The sequence below is a fragment of the Physeter macrocephalus genome, chromosome 16 (genome assembly GCF_002837175.3).
Source record: "Physeter macrocephalus isolate SW-GA chromosome 16, ASM283717v5, whole genome shotgun sequence".
Classification (NCBI taxonomy): Eukaryota; Metazoa; Chordata; class Mammalia; order Artiodactyla; family Physeteridae; genus Physeter; species Physeter macrocephalus.
In genome coordinates, this window is record NC_041229.1 from 29,877,187 (window position 1) to 29,890,192 (window position 13,006).

At 32.0% G+C, this 13,006-nt stretch overlaps 1 protein-coding gene across 1 annotated transcript in view; it reads right to left on the minus strand.

Moving 5' to 3' along the window:
* The window catches only part of DYNC2H1 (dynein cytoplasmic 2 heavy chain 1), a 387,388-nt gene that overhangs the window by 22,954 nt on the left and 351,428 nt on the right, over positions 1-13,006 (minus strand). The window contains exon 87 of the mRNA XM_024115318.3: positions 7,620-7,701. Within this exon, the coding sequence (XP_023971086.1) occupies positions 7,620-7,701 (82 nt within the window). The remainder of the gene's footprint in view (positions 1-7,619; positions 7,702-13,006) is intronic.

Here is a 13,006-nt window from a genome sequence, read left to right on the forward strand (position 1 = left end):
ACATATATACACTAATATGTATAAAATAGATAACTAATAAGAACATGCTGTATAAAAAATAAATTAAAAAAAAAAGAAAACAAACTTATACTTACCAAAGGGGAAAGGGAGGCAGAGATAAAGTAGGCATATAAGGTTAACAGATACAAACTACTATACATAAAATAGATAAGCAACAAGGATTTACTCTATAGCACAGGGAACTATATTCACTAATATCCTCTAATGGAAAATAATCTGAAAAAAATATATATATATAACTGAATCACTGTGCTGTATACCTGAAACTAATACAAAATTTTAACTCAACTATACTTCAATTTAAAAAATTATATTTATTTTTATTAGTCATATATTTGAAATTATTTTCAGTATATTTAATATATAGTTTTCTTCTTTATTTCTTTTTGTTTAATTTTTCTCCTTTTCTGCTAATGGACTGCATATCTATTTTTAAGCTTTTAACCATATGTTTTGAATAGTAACTGTGACATTTTCTAATGAATTCTTAGTTATTCAGTACTTCTCTGAACATGACATGGATTTTATTTTAGCATGTTATTTCTAATCTAATTATTACTGTTTAGAGTTTTAGTTTTAGTTTAAACATAATAAAAAGTTATATTTTATAGTCAATACTTAATTTAAATTACATGCTAAAATTAAATTATTTTGTAATTTTTGGGATCACTATTAATTTTGGCATATTTTGTTTTCTCCCTGGCTTTTCTTTTTCATGTTTTAATACTTCTTTGAGGTTCTGAGAGTGGTAAGCCCTTGTGGTGTTTGGGTTTCTGGAAATATCTTTTTATTGCTTTCATTACTGAATGATATTTTAGATGGGAATAAAATTTGAGGTTAACAATTACTATTCCTCATCAATTTGAATATATTACTCACTCCATTGCCTTTTGTCATCTAGTGAGCTGATGAGTAATCTATTTGATGTTATTTTTTGTTTTTTTGTATTTTTTTTTTGGTTGGAACTCTGATTTCTCTATCTGGTAGCTTTCAAGATATTTTCACTTTAACCCTGATATTGTATAGTTTCATTATAGTGTAACGATGTGTGAACTTGAATATACTTTTAATTTTTTTGGTACTTTGCATGTGCATTTCACCTGAGAACTCTTACCATTTTCCAATTCTGGAAAATCCCTGCAACTAATTTTTCAAATTTTGCTTCTCTGCCATTCTGTCTGTTCCATAGTAGAAATCCTTTTACAAGTAGGATAGAATGCCTTAAACTATCCTCTATGTCTGATAATATCTCTTTCATATTTTTAACACTTTACATTTGTGATCAGTTCTGAGTTAATTCCTTAGCACTAACTTCCAATTAATATGTCTTTTTCAATTGTATCTAATGTAGAGTATATTTAATCTATCAATATTTCATTTAAAGATTATATTTTTCATCTCCAAGACTACTGACTGATTTTCACATCCACCTATATGTAACTGTATTATTTCTGCCTGTTTCTATTCTGTAAGTTCTGGTAATTTTTTTAGTGAAAGTTATTCTTTCTTACAACTGTTTAAGGAAACTAAAATAAATATTTTAACATTTTTTATCAGATTTTCCCAAAAGTAATAATAAATGAAATGACCAGATGTTGATTAACCTAATGATTTTGCTCATTTTCTTTTCTAGGATTAGATTTTTTCCCTATTTATTTTGGATTTTGGTTTCTAGGTTCATCTTGAGGGGTATTTTATTTTTCTCCCACATACCTCTATAGTGACATTTCCAAATCTACATAGCTATAAAATTTACAGTGCCAGTTTGGAGGTTCTATTCTGCAGGTGTTGGGGATATTGCAGTTCTAAGCTATTGATCTGGTGGTTAGAGTGGCTCAATATCTAATATTAAGTCTATGCTTTTATCTTTCAGCTTCCTTAGGCCAATAACTTTATTCAGTCTCCTTTTATTGGAGAGCTGGAGAGCCTAATCTCAGTCCTGGATTTAAGCAATGACCCCTGTTTCAGTCTCCATTTCACATACAGCACCACTAATTCCTTTTACTCTGCTGGGGCCATACTGTTCATTGCTTCCTACTTCTGGACTTGGAGCTCAAGACCTGTACTTTGAGACTTAGTCACAATTTTACTTTGTTCTGCTTCTGATGCAATGAAATACTGATCTTGTATTTGAAGCCAGACTATGTTTGTGGTTTCCTCTTTTTATATTTTTTCTATCATTATATATCTATCTGGAGCAGACAGGATGAATCATTAGCTCCCTGGGCCATCTTCACCTGAAGTTCTCAACTGTTTAAAATCAGAATACATTATACAATATAATATATAAAGGGAGGAAAGAAAAATGGGTAGATAAATATCTAGGGGGATATACTAAGTATATCTCTTAGAATGAAAGAAAAATAAAGTTTGTACTGAATGTGTTAGGTCCATTTAATTATAAAAAGAAGTTTTGAGGAAAAAATGTCCTAAAATATTAAAATTAATCTGCATAATAGTTTCATGGGTCTGTTTGCTTATTAATAAAATCATAAAGTTGTATTCTTAAGATTTGTGCAACTTACTGTATGATATTATGCTTCACTATAAAACTTTACCAAAAATAAGATACAGAGGTCAACATGAGGAGGCTCTACACATAAGCCAAAGACTAGGGATACTGCACATGAAAAAGAATAATAAATGCAATTTACAGAAGCACATTAAATATATAAGAAGTTCACATTGATACTTAAAAACAAAGAAGAAATGTTACTGAACACTGTGGGAAACAGAGTATCAACACCATATTCTGAATATCCCTAGTTTAAATTAAAAAAAAAAATTATCCTTTATTTTCTATATAAAATTCCATGGTATCTAGGTAAGCAAATAGACCTAGTTGATTAGGCTTCTTTGAAGAAAATTTCAGCTAATAAATGCAGAAGGAACAACAGATTTAGAAAAATCTGTTTCATCTACAACTAACTTCTATTTTACAAGAAACAGGGACAGAAGAACAAAAATTACATAATAACACAAAGAAGCCAAGACACGAATATCAACTGTAGATTATTCTATAAGAGAAGTAACCTTGATTCTGTAACAAACAGTGGTATGAAATAATAAGAGGAACCCCATCTAGATGTGAAAATACATAAGGTACATAATAACAAAACACAGTGTCTGGACCTTGACTCTCATTTGAACAAACTATTGGAAAAGAGATTTTTTGAGACAGTGGTAAATGTTGTTATGAACTGAATATTAAATGATGCCAAGGAATTATTGTTAATTTTTGTATGTGTGATAATATATTGTGCTGATTTAAGAAAAATTTTTTTTTGAGAAATAGGGGAGTAAAACAAAACAATGCCTGGAATTGCTTCAGCAAAGACAATCAAAAAGAGAAAAAGAAGGAATGTTTCTAAATCTTGAAAACTTTGCATATGGAGATTCATTTTACTATTCTCCCTCCTTCTGTATGTGTTTGAAATTGTTTAATAAGGAAAAATACTATAAAAAATTGGAAAAAACTTGAAGATCAGAGAATATTTAAATTTTCTCTAGGGAATTACCTTCTCTGTCTAGAGCTACTGTCCAATACAATAGCCATGGCCACATGTGCTATTAAGCATTGAGATGTTACTAGTCTGAATTGAGATGTGCCATAAATATGGAATATATGATGGATTTCGAGGACGTTATACAATAAAAAGGAAAGTAAAATATATCATTCATAATTTTAAAATAGTTATTATATGTTGAAGCAACAATATTTTGTATATGTTAGGTTAAATAAAATAATATTAAAATTATTTGTATCTGTTTCTTTTACTTTTTTTAATGTAACTACTAGAAAATATAAAATTACATATGTAGCTTGATACAGGTTGAAGAAAGGAGAGTGTGCTAGGGAAAGAAATACAAACAGGTTTCTTAGAAGTTTTTGAAAGCTGGGGAAGGACTAGAACTGTTAATGGAACTTAGTAAGTGATCCCAGCACACTGATGTTTTTTCAGTAGTGTCAAGTAAAGTCAGAATGTTTCGTAGCAGAAAGACTTTCAAAACAGGAAATTTGAGCCAGTTTTCAGCCTCCTGCTATATTTGCAGAGCATGAGAAGATAGCATTAAATTGGCAAGGCTACTTAAACAGTATAGTCAACTAAGAATTAAAAGTCCTTTAAACTGGTGGAAACATAGAAAGACACTCAAAGCATTTAATGCTACAAGAATATCAAATAGATTTAAAACCTCTGGCTGCTGTAGTTACTTAAGTTCTTAAGAAAAATCATTTTTTGTTGAACTGGTTTTATAACATACTAGTTTGTACATATCAACTCATTTTAGAGCTTGACTTTTAGAAAAAATTATATTACTAAGCACTCTTATAGTTCCCCCATGATTTAAAAACAAACTCTACTTTATAATGACTATATAAGCATATTCACATTAAGTGCTCAGTTTTAAAATGAAAACTATCAGAAATATATGTCTTAAAATGAACTATTTAAGGATTTTTTTTTTTTTTTGGTAGATTGTCCACTGCTGGACTGATACTTACACTCATTTGGGGAGGATGCGTCTAAAGCTCATAACTCCCAATTCTGATGAACCCATTCTCCTCATGAACCCTCACATGTCTAAATGTCTAATTTCTTCATTGTTTTAACTTCTATTTCCTGGTAAGCTTTACAAGGGAGGGAACTGAATATGAATAGCATAATAACCACTTGGTATATGGGCAGACTCTAGCCTGGCAGGAAGCAGCCGAAATGAACTGGCAAGCATAAGTGGCTATATGACTCTACCAGGTCCCAAAGGAGCAGCAGCTTTCAGGTATCCTAGGGAATTGTGCATTATTAACAAGACTAAAATGTTTTTAATAAGCCTGATTTGCCAAGGTAAAAGACTTGTTTTTGCCTTTTGTGTTTGGCAGCATCAGCAGTCAAGGAGGGAGCTGGAAGCTACCCAGATTTGCCAGGGCAAAACTTTCACAGCCTTCGGCAAAATCTAGCACGCAAGCTGAACAGGTGCTTGATTTACACATTTTCCAGTTCTAAGTTTCACAACTGCTGTTTAACAAATAATAAATCAATAATGGTAGTGAGGAAATTTTAGAGGGCCATGTTCAGGATCTAAAAAAATCAATATACATACATGTTCTCTTAAGCTGGTCTAGGGGGTTGAAATATTGATTGGTGTGGGAACTATAGCCTTGCTTGAACGTTTCACTGGTTTAATTCAGTCTAGGGTTGTAGAGATTGAAAAGTATTCAAAATAAATTAAATTCTGCAGTGACAGTAAAATTCAAATATAATTCAAATCCAAAATTCTCCTATCAAAATAATCCTTTTGCTGAAAAATTTGATTAAGAGGAACCTAAATGAATTATTTAACTGGCTGATTTTGCCAAATGTAAACAGTGAGGGGCTTACAAAAACTTTTTATCTGATAAATACATCTGGAACTGCAGGTAAGAAATTAGGAAATGTGCTTCTATAGCTCACATGAATGAGGGCCCAAAGAGAGGAAAAATTCTGTTGAATTACCTCAAATCCCATGTGTAGGGATGGCTTTTTAAACTTAAAGTTGTAAGATATAATTGTATCAAACTTATAATGTTCCTGAATATATTGACCAATGAATATTTTGGTTTTTAACAGTATAGTAGCTTTCATGAATGTCAAATGACAAATGAAAGAATTCTGCTTTACTGGATAAGAGCAGAGAACTTTTATTAAAATACACTTTTGTTTCCAATTAAGAAATAAATATTGCCTAATGAAACCTAATCCAAATCAAGTTAAAAGAAATAATAAAGCACACACACACATAGGTTTTCAGAGACCCCCATAATAAACATGTCAAGGAAGTTATTATTTATACCCATTGATAAAAGAGACAACAAAGGCTCCGACTGCTTCATTAATTGTTTTTAAAAGTCACATGGCTCTGTTTTGGAGAACTAAGATTAGAATCTTGTTTTATTAACTGTCAGCCTTTTTTCCCCATCTACAAAACATAACATATATGCTTGGGGTTTTCTGGTTGTAGATAATTTTATTTCTATTTTGTAAGAACAGAAGCAAAATAGTTCTGGAAATATGAACACACCTTGACACAAAATAAAACTCATTTCCCTCGTTTTTTATATCAATATACCTAAATAATGATACTGCCATATTATGTGTGTGCTTCACAGCTGCTAAGAGACCACACAATCAGGTAAACTGCATGATTCCTGGATTATACATCATGTGTTCCCTCCCTCTCCTTAACAGCTAGGCAACAGTTTATGTGCACCAATAATAGCTAAGGTAGCTTTTATGGGCTAGAGGCTAAGGTTAAAATAAAATGCAAATGATGAAAGAGAACCTGCTAATTTCTTCAGCTTCAATGGAGAATTTTATAGCCATCTATAGAGCTAAAAGAGAAAGAAAGACCTAGATAATTGTTAATGATCAAATTTCTGGCACACTATACCATTACAGCTGATGTTAATAATGCCTATTATAGTGCCTCTCCTATTGTTGGCCTTCAACTCAACAATTCAACAAGGTTTTAATGGAGCACTTATTATGTACGAGGTATCGTTTGAGGTATTTGAGATACAACAAAACTTGAAAAAAAGTGACTACTCTCATGGGACTTACATTCCAGTAGACTAAGACAGACAACAAACAACAAATATAATAAATAAATTATATAGTATGTTAGAAAGCAGTAGTGATATGAAAAGAAAATTTTTGGCCTGAGAACTAGAATTATATAAATAGAACTTCTGAAAAGTCAGTTGCCTAAGGTTAACTAAGTTAAAGAATTATAGTTTTACATTTATTTTAATTATATGTAATACACTGAACTAGATACTGGGGACCTGAAGATGGATAAGACAGTCTTTATCTTCAATGTCATTATAGTATCATAAGACAGACCAACACAGATGTATAGAGATAATTGTACTACACATGCAGCATCTTATATTAGCAGTGGAAAAAAGTTAAGAGGGCAATTCTATGTGCGAGAATGCGAAAGAATGGTAGAGAATGTCAATGACATGGAAGAAGGTTGGAGTTGTTGGGGAAAGGATTTCATTAGTTTTGTTATTAATATTTGAATGGTTATCTATATTATCTATTATTGCAAGAGTAATGCATTTTTAGCAGAAAAGCTAGCTAGGAAAATTTATACTGCAAAAGATGGCTTAATTTTTTTTTAACATAGTGGGCTTGATTTTAACAGTGAACTCATATACTCACAAATTGTAAACTCCCTAAGGACAAGATTTGGTCTAAATTTTTCACACATTTTATACATACTTTATTGTATAGCAAATATTTATTGACTTGAATGTTAGAACAGGTAACCTAACAAAACTTCAAGATTTATATCATTTTTTACCGAAGTTATATTTTCAAATACTATGTTATATTCCTAAGATTCTTATTTTTGCATGAGAACATGTTGTATCTTGTGCAGGTTGTTTCATGTTAAATCTTAACTTCCTTTGATTTTTCACACAGGTAATATAATCTATCTCTGCTGATCTTACACTATAGAGATAGGTGACTTTGAGACTGGAGCAAAATCTCTTTATCACAGTTGGTAATTACATAATTTTTGACTCAGATAAACATCTAAAATTATTCTAATACCTTAATTTGCAGCTTTGTTTCTTGCAGTCGACCTTTCCATGAGGCCACAAATTTAAGGCTATCCACAGAGCAGACCATAGCCCTGTAAAAATAAAGCATCAAATGTCAGAAAGAGATAATTTTCAGGAATTAAAATATGAATAGCTATAGAAAATATACACATTCCTATTTATTTAAAATTGAAATATTTATAATGTACAAGTAATCAGATATCTTAGGCTATGCACAATACCTTAGATTTCACACTAAGTTGTTAAAGTTAACTTGTTATGTCAGTCTCCTCTTCAAGATTGTGTAGGTATCTTGAGGATAGGGTCTTTTATTTTTACATCCTCCATTTTGACCATCATCCTCAAATGCAAGCACATAATGCGGGTTCAATAAATGTTTACTAGCCGAACTGAACTATGATATTTATAATATGCTCCTGAGGTACTACCAATTGAATATCCCCCAAAGCACTAAAAAGAAACAATTTTTTTCAGTATGTTTTTGAAAGTGTCTCTTTCATTGCATTCTAACTTCTTAAAAATTATAGACTATATATATGATATTCCAAATTTGTTTTTAGAAAGAGTTTGATCTTAAACATCAAATACTGTTTCCCACCAAGAAGCCTAGTCAGCATTGTCCAACAGAATTTTCTACAGAGATAAATATATTTTCATTCAGTCCAAAATGGCAGCCACTACCCAAATGTGGCTATTGAGAACTTTAAATGTGGCTAGTGTATTGAGAAATTACATTTTTAATTTTATTTAACTTGTTTGGGGGGGTGCTATTAAAGAATTTTAATAGCAGGTGGTGTTAGCAGTTCTTTTCTTCCTGATACAGACCAGGGTTTTTCCATCTGACTTTATAGTAGGACCACTTGGATTTGGGTGGAGTGAGCAGGATGGGAAGAGGGGAGAAGGTTTAAGGGGGAAATACGCTTTTACATAAATCACATGTGAAGGCAGTTTTGAAGTCATTATTGCTATTGCTTCAGGATGACGGGGTTGTTTGTTTCTTTTGATATTAAGTTGTATGAGCTGTTTGTATATTTTGGTTATTAACTCCTTGTCAGCTACATTATTTGCAAATATTTTCTCCCATTCCTTAGGTTGTATTTTAATTTTGTTGATGGTTTCCTTTGTTGTGCAAAAGCTTTTGTTTTCTTAGGTCCAATTTGTTTATTTTTTACTTTTATTTCTTTTGCCTTAGGAGACAGATCCAAAAACTATTGCTACGATTTATGTCAAATGTTCTCTGCCTATGTTCTCTTCTAGGAGTTTTATGGTTTCATGTCTAACATTTAGAAGTTTAATCCATTTTGGGTTTATTTTGAATATGGTGTGAGGTAATGTTCTAATCTCATTGTTTTACATGTAGATGCCCAGATTTCCCAGTGCCACTTATTGAACAGACTGTCTTTTCTCCATTGTATATTCTTGCCTCCTTTGTTGTGTATTAACTGATCACAGGTGCGGGGGTTTATTTCTGGGCTCTCTAATCTGTTCCATTGATCTATGTGTCTGTTTTTGTGCCAGTACCATGCTGTTTTGATTACTGTAGGTTTGCAGAATAGTCTGAAGTCTAGAAGGATGATATCTCCAGCTTTGTTCTTTTTTATCAAGATTGCCTTGGGAGGGACTTCCCTGGCAGTCCAGTGGTTAAGACTCTGTGCTTCCACTGCAGGGGGCATGGGTTCAATCCCTATTCAGGAAAGTAAGATCCTGCATATTGAGTGGCGTGGCCAAAAAAAAAAAAAAAAAAAAGATTTCTTTGGCAATTTGGAGTCTTTTGTGGTTCCATTTCAATTTTAGGATCATTTGTTCTAGTTCCATGAAAAGTGTCATGAGTATTTTGATAGGGACTGCATTAAATTTGTAGATTGCTTTTGGTAGTATAGTCATTTTAACAAAATCCTAAGAGCAACAGGTATCTTTCCATTGTTTGGAATCTTCTTCAGTTTCCTTCATCAATGTTTTATACTTTTCAGAGCATAGGTCTTTCATCTCCTTGGTTAACTTTATTCCTAGGTATTCTTTTTGATGTGACTTTAAACATGATTTTTTTTGACTTTCTCTTTTTGATAGCTCATTATTATTATATAGAAACATAATATATTTCTGTATATTAATCTTGTATCCTGCAACTTTGCTGAATTCATTTATTAGTTCTAATAGTTTTTGGGTGGAGACTTGAGGGTTTTCTATATATACAGTATCATGTCATTTGCAAATAGTGAAAGTTTTAACTCTTCCCTTCTAATATGAATGCCTTTTATTTCTTTCTTGTCTGATTACTGTGGCTAGGACTTCAAATAATATGTTAAATAGTAGTGAGAGTGGGCATCCTTGTCTTGTTCCTGAATTTAGAAGGTGGCTTTCATTTTTTCACCACTGAGTATGATGCTGGCTATAGGTCTGTCATAAAAGACCTTTACTATGTTGAGGTATGTTCCCTCTATATCCACTTTGATGAGAGTTTTTATCACGAACGGATGTTGAATTTTGTCAAATGCTTTTTCTGCATCTATTGAGATGATAATGTGATTTGTGCCTTTTCTTGTGGTAATGTGATGTATCACATTAATTGATTTGCAAATGTTCAGCCATCCTGAGACTCTGTAATAAATCCCATTTTATCATGGTGTATGAGTCTTTTTATATATTGTTAGATTTGGTTTGCTAATATTTTGTTAAGGATTTTTACATCCTATATTCATCAATTGGCCTGTAATTTTCTTTCTTGTAGTAGTCTTTGGCTGCTTTTGGTTATCAGAGAAATGGTGGCCTTGTAGAATGAATTTGGGAATGTTCTATCCTCTTGAATTTGGGGAATAGTTTTAGAGGACAGGTATTAGTTCTTCTTTATATGTTTGGTAGAATTCCCTTGTGAAGCCACCTAGTCCTGGACTTTTGCTGGCTGGGAGTATTTTTATTACAAATTTAATTTCACTACTAGTGACTGGTCTATTGAAATTATCTATTTCTTCTTAAGTCAGTCTTGGCATGCTGTATACTTCTAGAAATTCATCCATTTCTTCGAGGTTGTCCAATTTGTTGGCATATAACTGTTGGTAGTATTCTCCTGTGATTTTTTTTTTTTTTTAATCTCTGTGGTATTGATTATTTCTCCTCTTTCATTTCTTATTTTATTTGGGTCTTCTCTTTTGTTCTTGGTGAGCATGGCTAAAGGCTTATCAATTTTGTTTAGCTTTTCAGAAACCCAGCTCTTGGTTTCATTAATCATTTCTATTGTTTTTTTCTTATGTCTATTTTACTTATTTCCCCTCTGATCTCTATTATTTCCTTTCCTCTGCTGACTTTGGGCTTTGCTAATTCTTCTTTTTCTAATTCTTTTAGGTGGTATGTTAGGTTGTTTATTTGAGATTTTTCTTGTTTCTTGAGGAAGGCCTGTATCAGTATCAACTCTTAGAACTGCTTTTGCTGCATCCCATAGATTTTTGAGTATTTTGTTTCCATTTTCATTTGTCTCAAGGTATTTTCTGATTTCCTCTTTGATTTCCTCATTGACACATTGGTTTTTTTAGTAGCATGTTGTTTAGTCCCTATATGTTTGTTCTTTTCCCATTTTTCTTTCTGAAGTTGATTTCTAGCTTCGTACCATTGTGGTCAGAAAAAAGATGCCTGATATAATTTCTATCCTCTTAAATTACTGATGCTTGTTTTGTGATCTAGTATGTGAGCTCTCATGAAGAATATCCCATATGCTCTTGAAAAGAATGTGTATTCTCCTGTTTTTGGATATAATGTCCTGTAGGTATCAATTATGTGCAAATGTTCTATTGTGTCATTTAAGACCTCTGTTGTCTTTTTGATTTTCTGTCTGGATGATCTGTCCATTGATGTCAGTTGGGTATTAAAGTCCCCTACTATTATTGTATTATTGTCAAGTTATCCCATCATATCTGTTAGTATTTGCTTCATATATTTAGGTGCTCCTGTATTGGGTGCATATATGTTAACGAGTGTAATATCCTCTTCTTGTATTGATCCTTTTATCATTATATAATGCCCTTCTTTGTCTTTTGCTACAGTCTTTGTTTTAACGTCTATTTTGTCTGACATCAGTTGTGCTACCCCCGCTTTCTTGTTGCTTCTGTTTGCATGAAATATCTTTTTTGCACCTGTTCTCTTTCAGTCTGTGTGTATCTTTAGCCCTAAAGTGAGTCTCTTACAGGCAGCATATTGAAGGGTCTTGTTTTCGTATCCAATAAGCCACTTAATTAGAGCATTAGTCCATTGACATTTAAAGTAATTATTAAAAGGTATGTACGTATTGCCATTTTATTACTTGTTTTCTGTTTTGTAGCTTTTCTGTTCACATCTTTGTTTCTTCTCTAGTGCTTTGACAATTTTCTTTAGTACTATGCTTGTGTTCCTTTCTTTTTAATTTTTGTGTATGTATTGTAGGTTTTTGATTTGTGGTTACCCTAGGTTCATGTGTGTTGACCCATAATTATATCTATTTGATTTAAACTGATAGTCATTTAAGTTCAAACCATTTTAAAAGATCTACATTTTTACTACCCTCCCCGACATTTTTGTTTTTTGTGTCATATTTTACATCTTCATGTTTATCCCTTAGCTGCTTGTTGTAGTTATAGTTGCTTTTACACTTTCTGTCTTTTAATCTATGTACTGACTTATTTAAGTGATCTTCAACATTTACTATATATTTATCTTTCCTACTGGGATTTTCCCTTTCCTATAGATTCTTACTTATTTTCCATTTAGAGATCCTTCAACAGTTCTTTTAAGGTAGGTTTAGTATTGATGAATTCTTTTAGTTTTTGCTTGTCTGAGAAATTCTTTATCTCCCTTTTTCTATTCTAAATGATAATCTTATTGGGTAGAGTATCGTAGCTTGCAGATGTTTCCTTTTCAGGATTTTAAATATATCCTTTCTGGCCTGCAATGTTTCTGCAGAGAAATCAGTTGATAGCCTTACGGGGATTCCCTTGTGTACGACTCTCTATTTTTCTCTTGCTGCCTTTAGAATTCTCTATTTTTAACTTCTGCCATTTTAATTATGATATATCTTGGTGTGGGTCTGTGTTCATCTTGTTTGAGACCCTCTGTACTTCCTGTACCTAGATATCTATTTCCTTCTTCAGGTTTCTGAAGTTTTCAGACACAATTTCATCAAATACATTTTCACTCTCCTTCTCTCTCTCTTCTTCTGGAACCACTAAAATGCGAAAGTTGGGACACTTAATGTTATCAGACATGTTTCTTAGATTGCTTAAAAAAAATTTTTTTTTCCCCTTGGTGCTCTGATTGGATGATTTCCATTATTCTATCTTCCAGATCACTTATGCATTCTTCTATATCACTTAGTCTGCTATTCATTCCTTCTAATGTGTTATTTCAGTTATT